This window comes from Aulostomus chinensis, chromosome 11, assembly GCF_037954235.1.
Source record: "Aulostomus chinensis isolate RoL2024-O1b breed Wild chromosome 11, RoL_Achi_v1.0, whole genome shotgun sequence".
NCBI lineage: Eukaryota > Metazoa > Chordata > Actinopteri > Syngnathiformes > Aulostomidae > Aulostomus > Aulostomus chinensis.
This window is the reverse complement of record NC_141330.1, coordinates 22,916,677-22,939,576: the sequence shown is the minus strand read 5'-3', so window position 1 is coordinate 22,939,576 and position 22,900 is coordinate 22,916,677. Positions and strand designations below refer to the sequence as shown.

Sequence of the window (22,900 nt, the reverse complement as noted above, 5' to 3'; positions counted from 1 at the left end):
AAGTGATGTTAATGCTGCAGCCCCATGATGTTTTTCAGTTTCCAATATTTGCTTGACATATCCACTTTTTTTCTTGAAGTGAATATAAAAATCCCCCCCCCCCATCCCTAGCCCCAACACTCTGTCAAACTAACATTTTTCACTTAAATTTGAAGATGTATTGGCGTCAAATTGTCGGTCAAGTTGGAACCCTGTGACTGTATACTCACTCTGCAGATACAGTGTTAATTTTTGCATTGATGCATAGTACCATATCACAAGGACCAAGGGTTTACCAGAAGCAATGCTGAGGTTGACGCATCTCTTTTAGACCATTGTTAGTCTCAGTACTATGATGTAGTCTAAATTAAGACAGTAAAAATTTCCCTGCCAGAGAATTTTTTTTTCTGTTGGACAAATGTAAATTGCATTGTACAAATGTTAATTCTGGCCCAATTTTTTTTTTTTTTTTTTTTTTTTTTTTTGCTGTGCTGTTTCATGATATGTTGAATGGACTGTACAGCTGACTGACATGGCATTGATTTGTGGGACTGCAGGTGGTGAACCCTTCTTTCCCTAATCCTCGGCGAAGGCTGCGTCTTCGAGACCTGGCTGAAAGGGTGATTGATGCACAGGAGAATGAACAGGAGCTCAACAAACTACTCAATGAGGCTTTGCTGGAGAGAGAGACTGTCCAAGTGTAAGTTAAGTCCCTCAATATTAGAGCAAAAAACTTTGCTTCTCCATACATTAAAAGCACTTTTATGATTGTTAGGTTGGAACAACAGGTGGACCCAAGATGCAGACAATGCAGAGCTAGTTCAAGAGGTTTATTCAGGAGATGCAGATGTAATCCTACAGAGGCTGAAGTGGGTTTTAACCTGGGTCCTTGGAGTGAAAGGCAGGGACGATACCAGAGCTCCACAGGGGCAGGAGAACAGTCACTGGACAGTTCAGGTTATGTGAGGATCTGGGGGCAGGAGTACAGAGCTTGGCGGAGTAAGGGTGAGATGTCCAGGGCAGGACAGCGGAGTCAGAGCGAGGCGTACAGTTGGGAATTGCAGGTTGCAGCAGGAGTGAAGCTGGTGAGAGGCTGTGGCAGGCGAGGCTGGTCAGCAGCTGATTTTCAGAGGTGACGGCACACAGGGTATGTAATGAACTGGTAATGATTGCAGGGAGGAGCTGATCTTAAATACTCTAACATCTGTAGGTAAGTGGTGAATGATGACCGCCTGCAGGTGTGATGATGAGTTCCATGTCATACCTCTCACCTGCTCATTCAGACAGAGAGAAGCACAACCCCAATCCTAACGATGATACTACTTTATCTATGTATGTGATACTAGTGGTTGTCAGGTATTGGTCAGAGTTCCAACTATGTCTCTATCAGATCTTTTGTTTGTAGCTATTTTCCATTGCAGTGATGGTGTGGTTTTGCAGGTACACATTTAATGAAGTACTCTAGCCAGAACTATAAATATGACCAGTAAATGTAAATATGGGCATTTGATATCAATAATAGGTTTTGGGAAGAGCAACACTTAAGTGTATGTTTGCACTGTTTTTATGGAAATTATTTTGCATGATTCAGATGTGCCCTCCCATAGGGCCTATGCCGAGAGGTATGGAGTCATCACATATGTAGCTGACTAGCAACTCTCAAAGCAGAGGGTACCAAATTGAAAGAGATCATAAATTGTCTGGGGTGCCCAAACCATTGAGAAGGGCCATAACTAGAAGTGGTGGGCTAAAGTGATTCACAGTATTTTTTTAAACATAAAGAACATTATTTAATTTAATAATTATTCTCAAGGGCTTCAGCCCCCCCTGCGACCCTTAACAGGATAAGTGGTAGAAAATGGATGACATTATTCTCTATATTTATCTCTTTTTTTATTTTGAATTTACATTTGGTAAGCCAGAACTAATCAGCCAGTATCTCTCCAAGTACTAGAAAGTGTGATGATTTATTGGTGTCTTCAAACCTGAGCCAAGAGCAAGACTATAAGACCAGGGGAAAAGTGTGAAAAGGATGTTGCCCCAGGGCTAATAGAATGTGATGGGCAAGGGCAGCGTGTATCTAAGGCGCTGGAGCTGTGGCTGAGGCAGGGAAGTGTGTGTCTGAAGCTCTGAGGTGTTATAGAGATGTAGCAGTGGGCAGCTGTGGCTCAGAGACAGTAGGTCTCTCAGTCATACTGAGGCACTGGCACTCAGGTGCTGGATATGTGGCCAGGGCTGGATGGTATGTGATGGAGGGGGGAGAGGCACACTGGAATGAAGGAGGAAAGGAGGAATTAATCTGTCAGTATAATCACTGGAAAACATGTTCACAAGATCAAAAGTATAGGGGTTGGGCCAACAATACCACTGGTAGAAGCGGAAACAAATCTGGCAGCGTGAATGAAAGCAACCAGGGATTGCAGGGATGAAGAGATCTCCAGCACCTGGAAACCACACTCATGCATGCACAGGACTTCAGTGAAGGAGAAGTAACAAAAGACTCCACTATCACACACTATCCACACTATCACTGATGGTGCAATACTGCCTGAGACGAGACAGTCTACTTTTATTGATATGTTTCAACCACAATTGATCTTTTTTCTCATATGTTCAAAAAATAAATAAATCTAATAGACAATTTGTGATGAAAACCATAGCATTTACTCATAATAAGCTTAAATTTAAGTGTGATGCTTAATTTATTAGAGTATAATCGCAACAGTATATCATGCAGTCACCAAAAGACTTTTGACCAAGTATATTGTCCTGGTGTAGATGTGACATTAGGTTTTCTGATTAGGAGATTATGGCTTCTCTTTTTATCTCAGATAAATACAGACGTTGAAGTTCTTTCCCTGAGAAAAAATATCTGGGATAATTTTCATATACTATTAGGCGTAGTTTGGTGCACTCTTAATTTTATAAACTGATCACATATTTGATACCATTAAAAAAGAATATAAAGTCAAGTTGGATACCTATTGCCATATTCTTCCAGCCGCCTAAAACGCAAGACAGTGGTAGGAACACGTAGATTACATCCGTGTTGAGCGGTGCCAACCAGTATATATTTGATTATATCGCAAGATTTCTAAATACAAAACTATTGGTTGTGGAAAATATATTAAAGAACAAGCTCAACTGCAGATAATGTACCAGTGTTTAACATTTGATGTAACTGCTGTGGTTCTCTCATCAGTCTGAAAGGGAGACACACCAACCAGCTCTCCCTGAGGTTTGTTGATCCACACTTGGAGACTCGTTACTCAGTGGAGAAAGAGAAGCAAAGTGGTGCTGCCTTTTGCTGCTCATGTGTGGTCCTGGTTTTCACTACAGTTATGGAGGCACTCATAGACCCCTGGTCAGTACGCAATGTCAACAGTAGTCTTTTCACAATGTGTTCATTCTATTATTTATTTACTGAAATTTTAGGTGTCATTGTCACACCAAATGACTGAGACACTTTCCCACCTAGAGAGCAAAAGGAGACAAAAATAATTTCACATGAAATTTGGACACAAAAAAAAAGTTGGCAAAATTATACTATTTTTTATAATCGATCAAATTATTTTCTTTGGAGAGTTCCTTCACTCTTGGGATTTCAAGCATTACTTCCAAAGTTTGTGTTCATTGTCTGGCCTGACTTGATATAGTATTACTTCTTGCACGATATCACATTTTGGTCACAGTTAATGTATTAATAATAAGTTAATTAATTAATAATGTATTCTCTGTTTGTACCATCTAATTAATGTTTTGATCAACAATATCAAAAACCGAATGTTAAGCACTGACCATTCTTTGTACGCAACTGGTATCTCTAAGTAGGTACTGGTAAGTGGGTGATATATCATTGATACTATTAACTAAAATTCTTATATTCAGATAAATGCAAACCAGTTCCTGACACTATCACAACATTGTGTAATAAACATCTCCCTTAGAATACCAATAAAATAACAGTTAATTGAGGCAAGACATCTATGAAGCCTCGTAAAAATTCAGTCATATTTAATTTTTGGGCAAAATTCTTGTTTTTGTCAGATATGTTTTGCCTTCTAACAGGCTATGCTATTGGACAGAATATTTCACACGAGAATCCCCCTCAGCATCTCAGTAAAGATTTTGCACTCTTGATGCACCTGCCCCCTAAGCCCCCACCATCAAAGTGAGACCAATAACAGAGGCTGTTAAGTAGCAGAGCATGTACAACATAGAAATAATGACCCTGAATTTATGTTTGAAACCCCTAACTATACTCTGTAAAGACATTGGGATCACAAAAATAATCATGTCGCTTAAATGGGCCTTTGGGGAGCAGAATTATGGTAATTCTCAACAGAATTTTAAAATGCCTGCCAAATATGTTAAATGTGGAATTACAATATTACTCCCAAACTGTACGAAGGACAGATGTAAAATTAAAGCCTGAATTGAGACAGTGAATATATTGTTGTTGATTACGTTGAGTGTTTATACAGTTTTTCTTTGTCCATTTGTAATGGGACAGGCTGATTGCAAACTACATCACCTTTGCAGTGGGAGAAGTCCTGCTATTAATCCTGACAGTCTGTTCGTTGGCTGCTGTCTTCCCCAGAGTAAGTGAAAACACACTTTTATACTTGAATACCTTGGTGATTTCTCATGTTTTCAGTTCCTGTAAGTATAAAAAAGATATTTTAAAAAAACAACCATCGTTAGCAGCACCTTGTTCTTTTTAATAGACAACTGTCAATAACTGTCAGGTTAGTCTTCTTTAAAGTTCAAAACATTCCCTTACAGAACAAAACATGTGAAAATCATGTAATTAGAGATCAAATTTACCATCAGAGAACATGCTAAAATTTAATGTGAAATATGTGTAACATTTTTTTCCACATCTGAAACTTGGAAAGTTTCCATGGAGTAATCCCTTTATGTGGTGAGTCCCATGTAAGTTCCCACATCTATCTTGTAGAATTATAGTTTCACCCACTTAAAAATTCCACTCTCAGCTAAAATCCAGTTGGTTGTCTACCACTTTACAGCCGCCAGGAGTCAAGAAGGAAAAGTTGACTCCTGGTGGCTGGAAAGTACAGAATCCACAGTAAACATGCCCATTTCTTCAATTGTGGATGGGGCTTCATTGACAAAAAGAGCACCGCTGTTACCTGCTGTAGCATGTCCAGTATGAAGCCATGCATTATAATGCAGGACAATAAGACATAGATATTATTATTATATTGATCATTCCACTTAATGAAAAGGCATACTTTTACATATTTGATTCTGAATATGGATTTTTTTCTTGTAAGTCTATTTTTTTGCACCGTAAGTAGTACTGAGATTTTTGCAAACTGTTGTGCACCAATGAGACATTTGCAACCCATGGGATTGTATGTAAAAAGCAAACCTCAGACACAGCAATAAAATAAAACTAGGAGCTGCTCCTTTACAAGTGTATGTTGACTAATCGAAAGTGTTTACAACACACACATTGCACACCTCAAGTTTGATGTTGATCAGATGAATGATTATTGAGAATTGACTCACGGATTGATAGATATATTTGGTTTGTAGGGTGCACTGAACAACGTAGGATAGAAATCCTAATAGCAATGATGTTTGTGTCAGGTCTTTCCCAAGAAGCTTGTGGGTTTCTCCACCTGGATTGACCATACTCGCTGGGCTCGTAACACCTGGGCCATGGCAGCCATCTTCATCCTCACCATGGCTGACATCATGGATATGGTGAGCTTGGGTCAGGCATTTCATCTTAGCAAAATCATATTCTATATGGTTAAGGTTGAACAATTAATCAAAATTGTTTTGAAATTACTATATGGCCTTTGCTCAAGGCAGAAAGTGTGACAAAATAAGTAGTCTGAAATAATCTTGAAATGGATTTGAAATCATATTGCACAGGTTTATGATGAGCTGCAATGTTATGGCATGTATAGCCTCAAAAGCTAAATCAATATGGGTCACCTGTATGCCTAAGACACCTGATCTAGCAAATTGCTCAGAAATCTTTACAGAAACCTGGATGATTTACAGAGAACTGAAGTAATTACTGTGCTCATGGTTTTCTGTGTTTATGTCAACCTAGCTGAGTTGTCTGCCTCGAGTCCCAAATGCAGTCAGCACCACATTGGCTCCCGCTTCCTCATCCTCCACCTGGTCCAGCCCTAAAGGTTGCCTTAACAACCCCAAATATTATAGCTATATTGCTGTGCTTGCGCTGATGGCCACCACCATGCTGGTTCAAGTCAGTCATATGGTCAAGCTCACGCTGATGCTGTTTATCACAGCAGCTACTGGCATAGTTAACATCTACAGTTGGAAGGACATCTTTGACCGCTATGACATGGCCCGCTTTCAGGACTACAGGTAAGGAGAAAAGAGGACAGTCAGCAGAGGCCTACACATTTTGTTGCAATTTCACAGTTATAGTTATTTGGTGTATTAGAAGGCAAAGTAAGGAAATTTGATTTGTTATAGCCCCTGTCATGCCCACATTGCTTCACAAAATCACAATGCCATAGAAAAACAATGCAATTAAATGAATAAAAATCAATGCAGAAGAGTAGAATAATACAAAAAAAAACTCAAAATAAAATTAAAATTAGTTAAAAGTAATATTCTAGAATACTCCAGAAAACAACAGTTTCCAATTTGGATTTTGAAAAACGGTGATGATGAAGCTAATCTAATGAAAATCTTTGATTAAAGATGAGTTTAAGGTAAGTTAGTGTTCTTAAATGCTCCAACAAACAACAGATTTTTAAAAATAGAATCTGTAGCGATGAGGCTAATTTAAGGGTTTCTGTCACCTTTTTGTAGGCCTTTGGAGCATATTGTTGAAAAGATGCCTTACCATGCTTAGTCTTAACCTTGGGAATCATGAGTAGGGCAGTACATGAAGAACTTGGTGATCTAGTGGGCACATATGGCTCAAAGAGGTCTGTTATGTATTTTTGCCCTCAACCATGGAGTGCTTTTTCACATATATGATAATTTTAAAGTCTTTTATCTGTGACACAGGAAGCCAGTGCAGAGATCTGAGCACTGGAGTGATGTGATCTCTTAGTTCCAGTAAGGACCCAAGCAAGTGGCATTCTGGATGAGCTGCAGTTTTTTGACAGATGTATTAGGCCAGTAAAGGCACTATTACGGTTTTAATCATATTACAGTTGTAATAGTGCAGTAGTACAAGCTTACTAAAATGAAATGCATCAATTTCTCAGGAAGGACCTTGAAATATTAATGCAGCTTTGATTTTGCAATGTATTTAAGGTGGTAATAAGAAGATGTTGTAATTTTCCAGAATCTAACCATGGATATATTGATCATAGTCAATTACTATGCCTAGATTTCTGCTAGGATTCAAGATGAGCACTTTTGCTCTCTTCTTTGGCACTAAATACAATTATTTCTGTCTTGCCTTTGTATACTTGAAGAAAGTTTAGTCTCATCCAGTTATTGATTTCATCAGTACCATTGATAAGTGAATCAAGCAGACTAATTCAGTAGAGGAAGACTGCACCAGGGTCCTACTCCAGACGAAAGCTGTAATCTTTATTTGAGACCTTTAATAGAATAATTAATGTGTTGACTTGTTGTCAGCAAGTGTTGTAGCATTGTCAATATATCTGTTTTTTGCAGGTCATATCTGGTAGCTTCCAAGTTCACCATGACAGTTATGATCTTCATCATGATGGTCAGCTTCTATTATTTCTCCCGACATGTAAGTTTATATATAATGTGATCACCACACTTAAATTTATTGTAATTTTGATGTCTTGTTTGGTTTCTTTAACACTTAGCTCACTGTCTTTCTCCCCCTTCCTCTATGTATTTGTGGTCCACTTGATGCACTTGATGTTTTATTTGTCATCTTTACTTAAAGGAAGGCATATAAATCCAAAATTAAAACATAGCCCAGGAAATCTCGATCAAAGGAGACATTAAGTTGCCACTGTGCTAAGTGGAATCCCATCCAAATGAATGCACCAGCAACCCTGTAAAACTTTGAACATTTGGACTCAAAGGCAGACGGAGAACCCAAGGTTTTAATTGAGATAGTGGGTTTACAGGATGGTGGCTGGGCTGTCTAAATTTCTGGAGGAATAATGGTATAGCATGGGAGGTAGGCAGGCTACCTGGGGAGGCAAGGTCCAACTGAGAAAAGGGATAATTCATAGACACACAGAAGCAGTTCAGGAAAAACCAGAACAAGAAAGTCAGAAATAACACATCAGAAAAAAATCACGTGTGGTCACAGCTTTTATGAATATACTAGATTGCTAGATTACTATAAATACTGGTAAGGATACAGGGAAACAGGGGTAGACAGAGAAGTAGATGACCTCTATCATGTTTCTCCAGAATCCACTAGTACTGAGTAACTAAGTAGCAGTTTATTCCAAATTCATATTAATCTGATCTGAATGTTAATCTCATCATAGTCTCAGACCATGTACCCTTCAGTTTTGGCTTAATGCATAAAAAGAGCCATCCCCTCCATGTAGACTGCAGCAGTTAAGTAGCTTGTTCCCAACATTATCATTTAAACAATTTTCCTCTCTCTAGCGTAGACCTCCTTAATGGAATTGAAGACTGCAGAAATTTCCCTTTCTATACTTAATAAGACAGCCAAACCTGTTATCTGAGGAACTATCTTATATTCTACCCCCAGGAAAAGTAAAGGACAATAAATTGAACACACACTAAAACAATAATTTCAGCTCATACTCAACAAAGGAATACAACATATCTGACCTCACAGTAAAAATAACCAAAAATGAAATACTGTATATAAACACACACCATATGTTGCAATGTGTCTTGGTGCTGTATATTTATGTGTGATGCAAAATTTGAGGCATTGAAAGATGTTAAGTTTTTTGGGATAATGTTCAGTTTTGTATACAAATTTGCAACCCAAATGCAAGACACAAGGAAAGGGTCGTATCTGGTTTATCGTTCAAAAATAGATATAATAAGAGCAAATCCAAAGGAATGAACAGGGCTTTGCTGATGGCAGACAGGTTGCGGTACCTGTCACACTCTGCCCAGGCTCACTCATCTCTGGTCTAATCAATGACAACGCCCTGACCGTGTTTCCCTCAATCTGCGGCTCATTAACCACCTTGTATTTAAGCAGTGCGCCTCCTTTCACTCATTGCCAGATTGTCATTGTAGCATGTACAACTTTCAAGCACGATTTGTTTGGATCTACCTGTTTCGACTCTGCTTGCCTTTGATCTCATCTCCTTGTCTCAGCCCCATTAATCTAACCGCCTTCTCATCTGCCTGTGGCATCCTGGCATTATCGCTCTGGTCTCCCTGTAAGAATCCACCTGCTCATGTGTCACTCACTGTGTGAGAGTTCAGTTTTCTTACCGTGGTGTCCAACCCATTGCCAGCCCCTGCTGACACTTCTGCCTGCTTCCTCTCGCTTGTTCTGGCTCCACTATTCTCCTGTCTGCTCAAAGACCCCATTTCCAGTTCTGCTTCAGAATTTGCTGCTGTCTGTAAATTATATTGACTTTCAATCAAAACTCGCTGCATTGCATTATTGGTGTTTTGTGCTACTCTTCAGTCCTATCCAAACCCCTGACAATAAAATCTGGCCAATTTTGGACACATTCTGTCACCTCTGAGCTGACTTGAACAGATTGAGTGTCCTGCAACAGCATGAAGCAATGATGTCTAAAGCCGCTGCAGGCATATGAGGGGGATACTAGTGAGCCCAACTTCAATAATGTCACCTCATCGAGAGAGACCTACAACTTGCTCCTTCTTGGTGGTCCCTAGACATTCTCTCTCTCTCTAGACTCTGGTGCAGTCATAACATTGATGGGGCTTGTTTCAGCTATTGGGGCTTGAGCGGACTCCTCTGTCCTATCCGGTTCCTGCTCGAACCCTTGATGTCTCATAGATGGTTATGATGTGAAGATGATGAAAAAACTGCCGCTGACTACAGTCTTAGTTGCATATAAAAAGGTTTATTGCAGAAAGCACAGTGTCACTGCTCTAGAGCATCCATTAAGAGATTGTTGTGACAGGATTTTGACCTCTGGCTGCTATGCTGTAAGAGGCCCGACTGTATACCATCGTATCCATCCCTTCATGGTATGTTAACGTAGACATGTCATAAAATATCCCTTTGAAAGTGTCCTCGCTGACCATACATAACACAACCCAGCTGCACATAGCATCTTCCTTAGATACCAACCCCTGACCTCACCTAAGAACTGTCAGATACTACACCCTTGACAGACATGTCATGGGCGAAATTGGTTGGAAGGCAGCAAGAAGCCATTCTTAATTTTGACTGACCATGAGAACCTTGAGTCCCCCACACTGCCAAGTGACTTAACTCCTGCAAAGCCTGCTGGTCCCTCTTCTTCACCAAGGTTCCACTTCACCCTCTCCTGCCATCCAGGATCTCGCAATGGAAGCCTTATACCCTGTCCCAGCATTTCAGAAGGGTGAGGATCATGCTGATGTTGGATGTTTTGCAGTGGGCCCAGTCCTCCAAGTTCACCTGATACCCCAGTTTTCAACGCACACAAGATTTTCTCCTCCAGCATTTCTGGTGGCCAACCTTGGAGGACTACACTTGTGACTTTATCAAGGCTTCTCCATCTGCAACCAACACAAGATCTCCCATCAGGCACCTGCAGGACTCCTGTTGCCCCTGCCCATGTAAAAAAGACCCTGGTCCCACATCTCTTCAGACTTTGTCATAGGCCTCCTTTCCTCTAATAGCAACACAGTCATTCTCCTTGTGCCGTCTGCATGGCCTTCCTGTAGATGTGGTGTCTGACCAGGTTCCCTAGTTTGCTTCAGTCTTCTAGAGAGAATTCTGCAGCCTGATGGGAGCCACTGCCAGCTTTTCCTCTGGGCATCAGCCCCAGTCCAACAGACTGGAGATGGAAACGGCTCTGCGCTGCTTCCTCAACAGCTCTGCCACCAGGCTCGCTCCATTCCAGTGTGATAAAACCAGTCCATGGGAGCCCTGTGTTCACCAATGACTCCTCCTCTTTCTTGTCTTATTGAAGCGGTCTGGCCTACTTCGTTCTGCACCTAGTCTGGTCTCATCAGCGTGGGAGGGGCGTCCAGGACTTAGGCAACTGGGGGGGCTCCAGTCCTGAGGGCAGGTCATGGGCCCCTGCCTGCCACATCCTCGACCTGGACGTCATCCCCAATTTTCATCTTTGTCACCCTGATCAGCCTTCCAATTCCTCTGCTCCTTCAAGGGGTTCTGGCACTTCATTCCACGCCCTCTCCCTTAGAGTTGCCCCTGGGGAGGATATTCTGGCTGAGGGTCCAATGAAAACAGCTCTCCTCATTTTGACCCTTCAACCAGCCTGCCCTGTTGGTTGAGTAGGATAATAAATGTCTGGCATCTGGCAGAACAGTGAACTTAACTTTCCCTTCACTGGGAATCTGCGCATGTCTTGCTACTGTTTGTAAATTATATTGCCCTTGAATTAAAACTTGCTGCATTGCATTATTGGTGTTTTGTACTGCTCTTGGGTCCTACCGCAACTCCTAAAAGTACCATGAGAAGCAGCAGTGGAGATTAGGCCTGGGCGATATGGACTAAAAATAAAATCTTAGATTTTTTTCACAAATAATTTGATTTTCGATTTTTTCCGATTTTTTTCCCGTGAGTAAATGATTTCACCACAGTAAACTGTTTTTTAGTGGGAATTTGTCAATTATAGCGATCTTGTTCCCCTCGCAAACAGTGGCATTTCTCCCACTCGGCTGGATGCCTCTGCTTTAGATGCTGAAATGAGTTTGTTTTGCTGCTGCCTTTTGTTGCAATGGGCTTCAGACTAACTTTGCAGCATACAGTCACATGTTCAACGTCTGTCGCCGCAAACCCGATACCGACGATACTACTCCTTTCTTAGAAACAAAGTTCTCGCTCTCGTTAGCCATTGTTGCTGCTATGCGTGCGCAGGAAACAAGGGGGAGGGGTGAGGGGATAATCTATAGAAGCTCCTGGGGGACAAAAGGTGCGCCATAGCAAGAGGAATAAAAAAAAAATCAAAGTTTTTATTTATTAAGTCGTCCCCAACAAAAAACTCGAATTAATCGATAAAATCAATATATCGCCCAGGCCTAGTGGAGGTACACCGAACACAAGAAGAAGAGAGTTACTTCAAAGCACAGGCATAACCCCTCCAACAAACAGATGAATTGGCAAGATCTTAATAGGTTCAGTTCTCACAAAATTAGCTGTTGTTTCCTAAAGGTGGAGAAGCTTGCCCGCACTCTGTTCCTGTGGAAGATTGAGGTCCATGAGCAGAAGGAGAAGGTGTATGAGATGAGGCGTTGGAATGAAGCATTGGTGACCAACATGCTTCCTGAACATGTTGCCAGACATTTTTTGGGTTCTAAGAAAAGAGACGAGGTAAGATCCTTAAACAAAATCTACCCTGATCAGTTCTGACTTCACTGTATTCAAGAATTGTTTCAGCACTATTAATTCATAAAAAGTAATATTATTTATTTGTGTTTTGAATGAAATATATGACAAACCCAGCAGGCAATATGCAGTATTCTTATTCCATCTGTATTTTATAAAACCACACTCCAGTATTAGTATTTCGTCAGCATTGAGGATCAGTTTATGAGTTGCCAAAGGATGTATCACTCACTTGTTAATCTGCCATGTCCAAGGAGTTGTACAGCCAGTCCTATGATGAGATCGGAGTCATGTTTGCCTCAATCCCCAACTTCTCTGACTTCTACACAGAGGAGAGCATCAATAATGGAGGCATTGAATGCTTACGGTTCCTCAACGAGATCATCTCGGACTTTGACAGTGTAAGCTGAATCGCCCATTATTCTTGTCTGCTTTGTTTACAACTCACATGTTCCTTCATGCAGCTTGTCCCAATTTGGGTGGGGGGTGGGGATGGGGGTCATACTGTAAAAACCTCTGACATAGATGTTTATCAATTTTTCCGGGCAGTGTACTGATGTTTAGAGCACCAAAAAGCAGAAAACTGATTATGATCAGCTGATTATTAAACATGTGTAGATAATGGCTAACGTATGAAATAACAGCTTTTAATTTTATGTGTTCAATATCTGTTTAAACTGACATGAACAATTTAACTTCCATTTTGACATGGGGTAAATTAAGTAATGGCAAGGCAAAACAAGGCAATTTTATTTGTATAGCCTTTTTTTACAAACAGTTTGTCTCAAAGGGCTTGACACGGCATCATAACAACATCCTCTGCCCTTAGACCCTCACACTGAGGAAAAACATTATAGAAAACCCTTTTAACAGGGAAAAATCTGAGAAACCTCAGGGTGAGCAACAGAGGAGGGATCCCTCATCCAGGATGGACAGACGTGCAATAGATGTTGTTACAGACAAGAAAACAGTTTATAATACAAAATATGGGCTTCTGATAGGCAGGGGGCAGGGAGAGCGAGCCAGCTTGATGGGAGGACTGGATGGCAGACTGGTTCATGGGAGGGGAGCGCAGTGGAAACACAGAGAGACTGCGAGACACCAAGGCCTAACTACAAAGTAGGTAATGATAATGACAGTGCAAAAATGTGCAGAAAGGAGAGGGCTCCATGGAACCAGCAGTCTAATCCTATAGCAGCATAGCTATAAAATGGTTCAGAGCTACCTGAATTAGCCCTGACTAGAAGCTCTGTCATAGAGGAAGGTCTTAAGCCTCGACTTAAATGTAGTTTGTGTTTCTGCCTCTCTGACCCATGGAGAGAGCTGGTTCCACAGTAAAGGAGCCCAGTAACTGAAGGCTCTACCTCCCAGTCTGTTTTTAGAGATACTAGGAGTCACTAACAGACCTGCATTCTGGGAGCGGAGTGCTCTGATTGGACAGTAAGGAATAATTAGTTCTTTCAGATAGGATGGAGCTTTATCATTAAGAGGTTAGTCAGTAAAAGAGTTTTGAAGTCAATTCTAAATCAGTGGAGAGAAGCTAAAGTGGGAGAGATGTGTTCTCTCTTCCTAACTCCTGTCAAAACCCTCACTGCAGCATAATCATTTTCTCTTTATTAGTGTATGCACCTGAAATAAGTATTATGAAAATATCATTGATTATACATTTTTGTTTTCTCCCAGGGGGATTACAGTTGGTACCACTGTTGAAAAAAACGCCTGGATTATTTTTGTTTTCTTTAGCAAATATTATCTGTGTGTGTGTGTGTGTGGGGGGGGGGGGGGCTGCTTATTTGTATGATTATCCATACAATATTAGATTACTAATCTAATATTGCTGTTGCTGTCATTGAGTACTGTGCTAAATTTGATGGCATCGTGCTAAAGTGTTGGGATTAAGGGTCTATAGTCAGATATGAGCCATGACATAGGTTTTGAGATGACACATATGATGTACTGATATGACACAGAACTGAACACTTAAAAGCTCTGTAAAAAGGGCAGAAAATGGGGTACAGAATGAGCATACTCTACGCTGGGATGTCTAACCCCTTAAGCCGCAGTGTACCGATACCAATGTCGGTATTCGATGGATTTCAATGGCATACAACAACATATCTGGTCATGTTATACCTTGTTGTACCTGGTGGTCTAACAATTAAGTAGCACCCAATCACAACAAATAAAGTTATTTGCAGCGGAGCTGAGTTCAAATGTTGCTAGGCAGACAGCATGCGAAGGAAAATACCTACATACCAACTTCGTACTCCCGACGTCGTCATAGACCAAATTTTAAAACAAGCTGCTTTTGGTTAGTCCGTAAGTGTCCATAAATGTGGGATCTTAAAGGATTTCCCCCAGCATTCTGTATTTCCAGCATAATCCATGTTTTACCTGAGTAATAGCATTACACGGTATTCAAAGCATCACTGCTAGTTTTCCCTACCAGGTTGCATAAAGTTGTCGTTATTGATTTAGTCCATGCAACATGACTTGTTTGGTCATGTGAGGCACTGCTGAACACAAATAAATCACACATGAGCCAATTGGTGCCTGGGTTGTTGAGCTACAGCGCTGAAACCCCAACCAGCCCCCAGTTTACATAACGGACCATGCATCATTTGCATGACTCTTATGCCTGCCTGTGAGATTTTTTCCTAATAGGAAGTAGATATTCTTTTTGCCAAGAAACAGATGAAAAACACGGTACCTTGTTTGAAAGTATCAAGTTTGGTAGGCAACAACACGGCGATTGCGCACTCGCCGTGCGTGAAGTTAGCTTGGCTGCGTAAAGCAGCGCTGGAGTAGTAGATGCCGGTGGAAGCGAGAGAGTGACGGAAAGGATGGCCAGTAAGTGATTTTAGGCAGAGCAAGAGGCTTAAATAGTGCTTCAGTTGTTCGCCTCGGACACTCTGACGAGGAGCCTGCGGTCGACTGTGAAGACATCGAGCAGTTTTTTGCAGGAGTGGACCCAGACATGGAGCTATGAGTGACTGATCCAGTTGTTCCAGATGCGCGTTCATGTACAAACAATAAATAATAGGCATGCTGTTCTTTACTTCTCTTCACTTATGCCGGCCAGTCAGTAGCCTGATTTGCATGAGGAATGTGTGAATTAGCTGTGTGAGAGGGGGGAGGGGCGTGTTTATCTACAGTAAGTCTGAGTGTATGAGTGGGATAGAGAGGCTGGAATAGCCTCACAAAACACCCATACAAGATTTTTTTTTTTTCAATTGTGCAAGTGCATAAACATAAAGTGGGCAACGTACATGAACATGACAAAAACTGAAGACACAAAGACACAGATAAACTTGCGTACAAACCAATATACCCATAACAGTTGATAATATACAGAAATGGCAGCAAGAGATTGCAATAAAAAATGATAATAATAGTACAGTTGAAAGCGGCACATAGCTGTAAACTGACCCTCGCACCCACACAGGGTGGCTCTTGATGTGTTGCTGTATGATAGTGCAAGAAGGTCATGACACAATGTTGTTGTTGGATTTTAGGGAATGGTTTTGACCAATGTGTCCTTTAATTGGAGCAACGCTGACTTCTTGCATTTCCCAGATGGCACAAGAGAAAACACACTAACTGTATATTATCCTGATGTACATGCAAATGAGGACAGCATAGTGGCACTATGACTAAGCATCAGTAGTGACCTATAGATGTCTCCAGGGCTGGATGTTTATCAAATGTGAAGTTTGAAACATCTGTCCACGTGGAAAGGAGTTATAACAGTTTCAACTTTCATAGTGAATGATCCAAATTTGCTGGCCTGCCAAGACCACATCATGGTCACACAGCCTAAAAAGCTTTGCAAGTTCATATCCCCAAGGGATCCAGGATAGATTTTTTTGAAGTTGAAAAGTATGGGAGTATGACCCTAGGAGAAATTTGATAAAAGTATGATCCCTGGAAATGCCAAAAAATGGGGGGAAATTACAGACTTAATTTGAAATGGCAAACTTCTTGTTGAGTTGATGTCATGGAACCAATGTTTTTTTTTTATTTTTTTTATAAGCCTTAAACATGTGTACCAGGTTCCGTGCATGCAGATGAAACACACTTTTGGGAAGAATTATTTTAATTTTGTAGGGGGTGCCACTAAAGAATTTTGGCAAATCTTTGCATGATACCTAAAAAATATGTAACATTTAGGCAGGCATGATGTCTGTGCAAAGTGTCATGACAATTTGATCATGTGGAGTCAGGTTACAACAGTTGCATGTGTCATGGCAAGAAAATCATTTTTCATCTCACTATAGTCTCACATCCTCATAGTCTTAACCAACATTCCTCTAAAGTTCTGAAGTATTTTCTGGCCAACTTTGAGTTGGATAAGGTCAATGAGTGAAGTGTTAAATGTAATCTGTAAATACGTCAATTGGGTTTGCCATTAAATGGTGCTATAACACTATGAAGAATTAATATTGACATGGAGATGTCTTTAGGACAGGACATGTATCAAACCTATGACATTTGAAAGTGTGGAGTCAAGTTATAACATTTTCACGTGTAATAGCAAAATATAAACATTCACTGCTTGCCGCCATGTAACCATTAAATGGAATGTCACTTCTCACTTGGGCTAGTCAGTAAAGTTTCAGGGTGTGCCTGACAAAATTTGAGAGGAATAAAGTCAACAGGGTAAGTGCAGGACATCACAGAGTACAATTTGTTATTTCCTGTTGAAACCAGGAGGAGCTGAATGCCAATATTGACCTCTAGATGTCCTCAGTGTATCCAACATGAAGTTTGAAAGAGAGCGAAGCTTGTGTGGAGGAGCTATAACAGTTTTGTGGTAAATTGTCAAAATTCACAGGCCTACCATGACCACATAGTGTGGTGACAACTCAAAAGTTTCGCAATTTCACATTGCCCAGGTTTATGGAATTTCACAGCCTCCAGGCTCACTGTTTTGACACAGAAAGAAGTTGAGGGAAGCATCCACCAGACCAAGGGTCAGCAACCTTTACTATCAAAAGAGCCATTTTGCACCCCTCCTTAGCAGAAAAATCTATCTGATGCCACAAATTATATGAGACATTAATATACCTAAAGTTTCAGCAACATTTTCACATTTGTCTACTATGCAGTGGTCTATAAATTTTTATTATGTACTTGAAGTTGCCATTTTTGCAGTTGCCTATTGTTTCATTCATTGGAAAACTTGTTCCTTTCAGTTAAAATAAACATGGTAAATGCATTCTTCCATTTTTACTCAAAGTTTTTTGTTGTTATAATTGCAGCTGTAGTGGAGTTTGGAGGCTTGATCCACTTCTTTAAGGTGCGCTTGCTCTGCATAGCTTTCCACAGCAGTTCTGAAATCAATCTCTTTCTCTCCTCTGTAGTGACTCGATAAGCTGATGATGATGGCATATCTTTAGGATGTTTTACACGGTTGTTACTCTGGGCACCACTCATTGTAATTTAGTTTTGTCCAAAGAGAAACAATTAATCTCAGGTGATAGTTTATCAATGAGTTCTTTGCGGGTCAGTGGCTTGCATACAAATATATAAATGAGTTGGAACACTTCTTGGAATTTTAAGACGATTTAATACAAATAAGAAAACACGTAAGACAGAGTAACAATCCCAGCAAAGCAATTAAGGCACATGTTGAGTATCAGACATGAATTACAAGATTTATCTGAGATTCAAGTGGGTGGCAAAGGTAGCAGGTAAAAAGGTGTGTGGTTTGAACGATTAGTGACCTACAAACAAAAGAAAACTACTGAATGGAGGTTGAGCAGACTCTAAGGAGTCTAGTGGACTTAGCAGTGAGTGAGAGAGATCGAGGCCTGAATAGATGCAGCACTGATCTTTGTTATTGCGACACCACGAAAACCAGTGGAACCGGCTTATGTTCTCAGCTGGATTGCTCCCATCGATGTTCGATACCTCTCCAACGAGCTGTTGGGATGACGGCCTCCAAAGCCTCCACCTCGACGACTGTGGCTTCCGCTAGGATTCGTTGGATGGGGAAGGGAAATACGTTGGTTCGCTACCATCTGGTCTCAGGCTTCTGGCTGGTTCAACGCGATGCTCTTCTCAGGCTCAAAGTCACTTCTGTCCACTGGTCAGGGTGGAGATGCGAGGCTCATGGGAGGTCAATAGTATTGTGACTGTAAGCTGCGATTGACGACAAATTACAAAAATTTGAAAAATCAATAATGTAGGTGTTACATGGAACGATGCCTTCATGAACTTAGATGAAAAAGAAGCACTTTTGACTCCGCACACAAAACCTTGCTATTAGCGGAATTATTGAAGGAGAAAAAAGAATTTGTCCAAAACCCACGAGGTGGATGGTCATAAAAAGAAGTAGGCGAAGCGGCTGCTCAAAAAAAAAGCAAGAACCATGAACAGAAGGAGTGAAAGAAAAACAGAAGAAGAAGCAAGAATGGTGAATGGTGTTGCGACTATTATAGTGGGACTGGTCTGCGTCGGGGGAGTGACCTTTGACCTGCGTGGGGCCACTGGCCAATCAGCACTCTTCGCGGTCCTCAATACTTATCAGATATTACCGTATTATACTGGTTTAACAAAGAGCAATCATGTATCACACAGATAGATCATCTAGAATAAGATTGCTCAGCGTTATTACAGTAACCGAGAAAGCAATATTCTTGGCATCATATTCATACACATAGGTGTTCGTGATAGATACATGACTATGTGAGTGGATTTGGGTGCGTGTGTGTGTGTGTGTGTGTGTGTGTGTGTGTGTGTGTGTGTGTGTGTGTGTGTGTGTGTGTGTGTGTGTGTGATTGAAGTTAAACGAGGAATTCTGTGACAGACTTCAGTAACAAGGTAGCATAACTTAATATATGGAGTCCAGGTTTCATCTATAGATGTTGATAGATTCATACTCTTGCACTTCATTTAACAGTGACACAGAACCTTTCAATCACATGAACATTCTAATTGATGTTAGCAGTTGGAAGCTGGAATGTTTAAGCACCCATACATCCCAAGAAAGAGGGTGCATCTTCACATGACCAGACAATGCATCCTTAGTCCATGATCTTGGGTGTCTTCCGCAAGGCAAACATTTGTTACACCCTGTGGGGGTAGAGGTCGCAGAGAGATGAGGAACCCCCTTTTGCCTAGCACTCCTGACTGGAGTTGCAAGTTCCGGGGACAGGATGAGTGAGAGTGGATCACTGGAGTCTTTGAAGGAAAAAGGAGGAGTAGAAGTTCTTGTTTCATGTAAAGGTTAATTACCATTAAAAAGACAAAGAGGGAAATGTTCTGCTCCTCTTTCCAAACTAAGTGGTCGGGGGGGGGGGGTACTCCAGATGTCCTGTGAAGTGTGAGGAAGGAAAAGGGGCTAGTACACAACACCTCCCTAGCCAGATACTTCTCTGTGTGTTTGTTTTGGAAATGTCTTTCAATGTTGCCTTTTTTGTTGTTTGCAAATTTCTACTGCAGATTAGACATACCAGTAAGTCAGTAACACTGGCTGTGTAAGCAAACAAATCTATCCATGCCTTATTAAATTCTCTGTTTTTCCTCTGTAATTTATTTTTTTAAAAATTGGAATACATGGTTAGCATAGCTGGGGAGACTGCAGGAGACTCACAATTAGCTAGCCACCTGCAGAGGAGAGGGCACCAGACCTGAGACGCAGGCTGTGATGCATATTTTAGTTGAATTAATTTTTTAAAACTTTTTTTAATTCTGTGTGGGTTAGGGTGTGTTTTTTTCTGTTTAGGAAATGCAGGAATCCCTCTGGATCTAAATGATAATGTTAAAAAATGTTTTCATATATCTCCATGTAGATTTTGTGGAAGGCAAAGGTGTTATTGCATGTAGGCAAAAGAGCTGCATGCAGCTCTGGAGTCATGGATTGCCTGCCCTAGACAAAACCCTCCACCTGTCCCTCAGACCCATTTGTCACATTCTGGCAAATAGTATAGTTCAGAACAGCACAGGATAGTTCTTAAGGCGTATTCATCCCAAATACAACAAGAATTATAGCGTTGCTTTATTGGATTATTTGTTTTTATTTGCATCATTCGCGTGAACTTTTTTCCCCTGTGAGGAGAAATTATTTTCACCGTTTCTTTCCATCATCAAACATGGCTGACATTACAATATTGCTGGCTTGTATCTGTAGTAGAAGTCCCAGATACGACAGAAAACCAAATGCCGCTGTATCTGGATCCATGACACAATCCGGAGGCGCACACAGCCGGGTGAATTCACCACCTTTTCCAGGAACTCCACCTGGACGACAGCCATTTCCAGCAGTCCTTCAGGCTGACAAGGGCCCAGTTAGATGACCTGTTGGCAAGGATCGGTGCCAGGATATCATGGATGGACACCAACTACAGGCACCAGGACCGTTGACATGACTTCACTGATCTCAGGGGGAACCAACAATGATAGGCTCTCTTAACACAATGTCAATAAATTTGTCGTGCAAGTTGAATATTTTCAACTTGCATATAAACGCAAATACCCAAAATTCGCAATGCGCATCATTCACGCTGCCCAGCAAGTATACATGCAAATCTGTGTCTAATTGCCTCTCTACACAGAATTTACATGTAAACAAATCGCACGAAAAATTCAGTCACCCAAGCTATAAATCACTCATGTCCCATATGCTCTAAAACTGAGTAAATGCTGAGCCCATAAGCTCTCACAAAGAACTGACCAGTTATTAACTTTCAATGCCAGTCTAAGGGGTTGCTGTTCACCTCTAGGACAATTTTAAGCTCAACATTTATAAAGCGTTTCAGTCAGACTCTCACTTAACCCACAGGACTTTTAACAGCCCTGCTTAGGGTTACAAATGATCTGCTAATAGTGGCTGACGCTGGCTTATCCTCTCTTATGGTTCTCCTAAACCTCAGAGCAACTGTCCACTATTTCATCCTTCTCAACTGCCAACACAGTTTCATTGGCTCTGCACTAGACTGTTTCAGTTCTATCTGTCTGAAAGTGTGGAGTACATCTCTCTGGGGAATTCATCAATTGTCTTGTCCCAAAAGGGTCAGTTCTTAGTCCTTTTCTGTTCACCTTCTACATCGTCTCTGAGTGGTATGGCATTTCTTTCTATCACTATGCTGATGCTACACAGTTCTACTTATAAATCCAGACCTACTCCTTTTAAAACTTTATCATCAATGTCCACCTGCCTTGAGGGGATAAAAGCTTACATATCATGCAACTTCCTTTAACTCAACAACTCCAAAACTGAGGCCCTCTTGGTCAATACCCCACATCAGGTCAAGAGTTCACACATAAAATTCACGACTGTCCAGAAAATCAGTTGCCCCAGAGGTCACTAATCTGGGCATCATACTCAGGGCTTCAATGCCAACATCAAACATCTGTGCAAAGCCTCCTCTGTCATCTCAACAACATTCCCAAACTGATCTCCCTGGTCACATGAGGACACCACTGTTTTGAAAAAGGCCAGCAACCCTTTCCTTTTTAACAAGACCAACTGTTAATAGACTGCTAGACGCACACTTACGTATCTACTCATTTTTTTCTTTCTTCTTTTGCAGTGGGACTGTTCTCAACCCTTTTATTATGATGTTTGTATTTCTTATTATATTGCCTCTATGTATATTTGTTTAATTGAATTTTGATATTACCTTCATAGTTTTATAATTGTTCTATTTATCTATTGCACCTCTGTAGCCATTTGAGATTCGCCACAAATTTTTAATATCGAAAATATATTAAAAAATATATAATTATTATCATCATGCACAATGTTTGTGCTGGCAGTTTCAATCAAGTGCAGAAGCTGCTTGCTCTTAATGATCTCAATGCTCTTGCTTTATTTTGAGAAGTATTCAGTGTAGGACTTCAGTTTGGGGACACTGTGCATGTGTACAGCAGTGGTTGACTGGATGATGTCATATCTCCTTGCATTTCAATCAACACCCAATACAAAGTTTAGTGGTCTGTCATCAGTGACTGCTGCCCATCAACCTCAGCGACCACCCGAGGAGGTCTCCATCCCTGAGCTGTTTGGGTCTCCTGCAGGGAGTTGACTCCCAGGTAATTGGGGTGCACGTGGCAGATCTCGGATCTGCCACGTGGGCAACCACAACCTTTCCTCTGGCCCATTACCCTTTCAGTCTATGAGGTACTGGACACCTTATCCCCAATGGCAGGACTGCAGCAGGTGGCGTACAGTATGGACCAGGCCTTCTTCTTCGATCATGTGGGGAGGCAGTGGTCGAGGAATAGCAGGCACCAGAGGACTCTCCACATGAGGTTTAACCCCTTACATTTGGGATGTCGGATGAACCTTCAGGGACAGGGGCAGATGGAGTCTCACTGCCACAGGATTAATGATCTGTTGTCTTGGGAAAGGACAAATGCAACATGGACTCAGGTTCTTCTTGTCACCTTTCAGGGGTAGGTTGTGGCTAGACAGCCATACTCAACGTCCCACTCTATACTTGGGTGCCCCGGAGCGTCTTTGGTTAGCGGACACTTTGTACTGCT

General features: G+C 41.2%; 1 protein-coding gene across 8 annotated transcripts in view; it reads left to right on the top strand.

Annotated features, from left to right (window-relative positions):
• LOC147253792 (adenylate cyclase type 3-like) overlaps positions 1 to 22,900 on the top strand; it is a 79,643-nt gene that overhangs the window by 44,199 nt on the left and 12,544 nt on the right. For 2 of the 8 annotated variants that reach the window (XR_015118599.1, XM_086219092.1), the window contains exons 10-18: positions 537 to 679; positions 3,182 to 3,343; positions 4,493 to 4,580; positions 5,596 to 5,712; positions 6,071 to 6,351; positions 7,627 to 7,708; positions 12,236 to 12,394; positions 12,740 to 12,810; positions 13,415 to 13,528. Coding sequence is in view for 6 of the 8 variants with exons in the window: in XM_086219092.1 (XP_086075218.1) it covers positions 537 to 679; positions 3,182 to 3,343; positions 4,493 to 4,580; positions 5,596 to 5,712; positions 6,071 to 6,351; positions 7,627 to 7,708; positions 12,236 to 12,394; positions 12,740 to 12,810; positions 13,415 to 13,528 (1,217 nt within the window). In the remaining 2 variants the exon portion in view is untranslated. Of the gene's footprint in view, positions 1 to 536; positions 680 to 3,181; positions 3,344 to 4,492; positions 4,581 to 5,595; positions 5,713 to 6,070; positions 6,352 to 7,626; positions 7,709 to 12,235; positions 12,395 to 12,663; positions 12,811 to 13,414; positions 13,529 to 22,900 lie in introns of all 8 variants that reach the window. The other 6 variants (XM_086219088.1, XM_086219087.1, XM_086219089.1 and 3 more) reach the window with 5 other exon arrangements.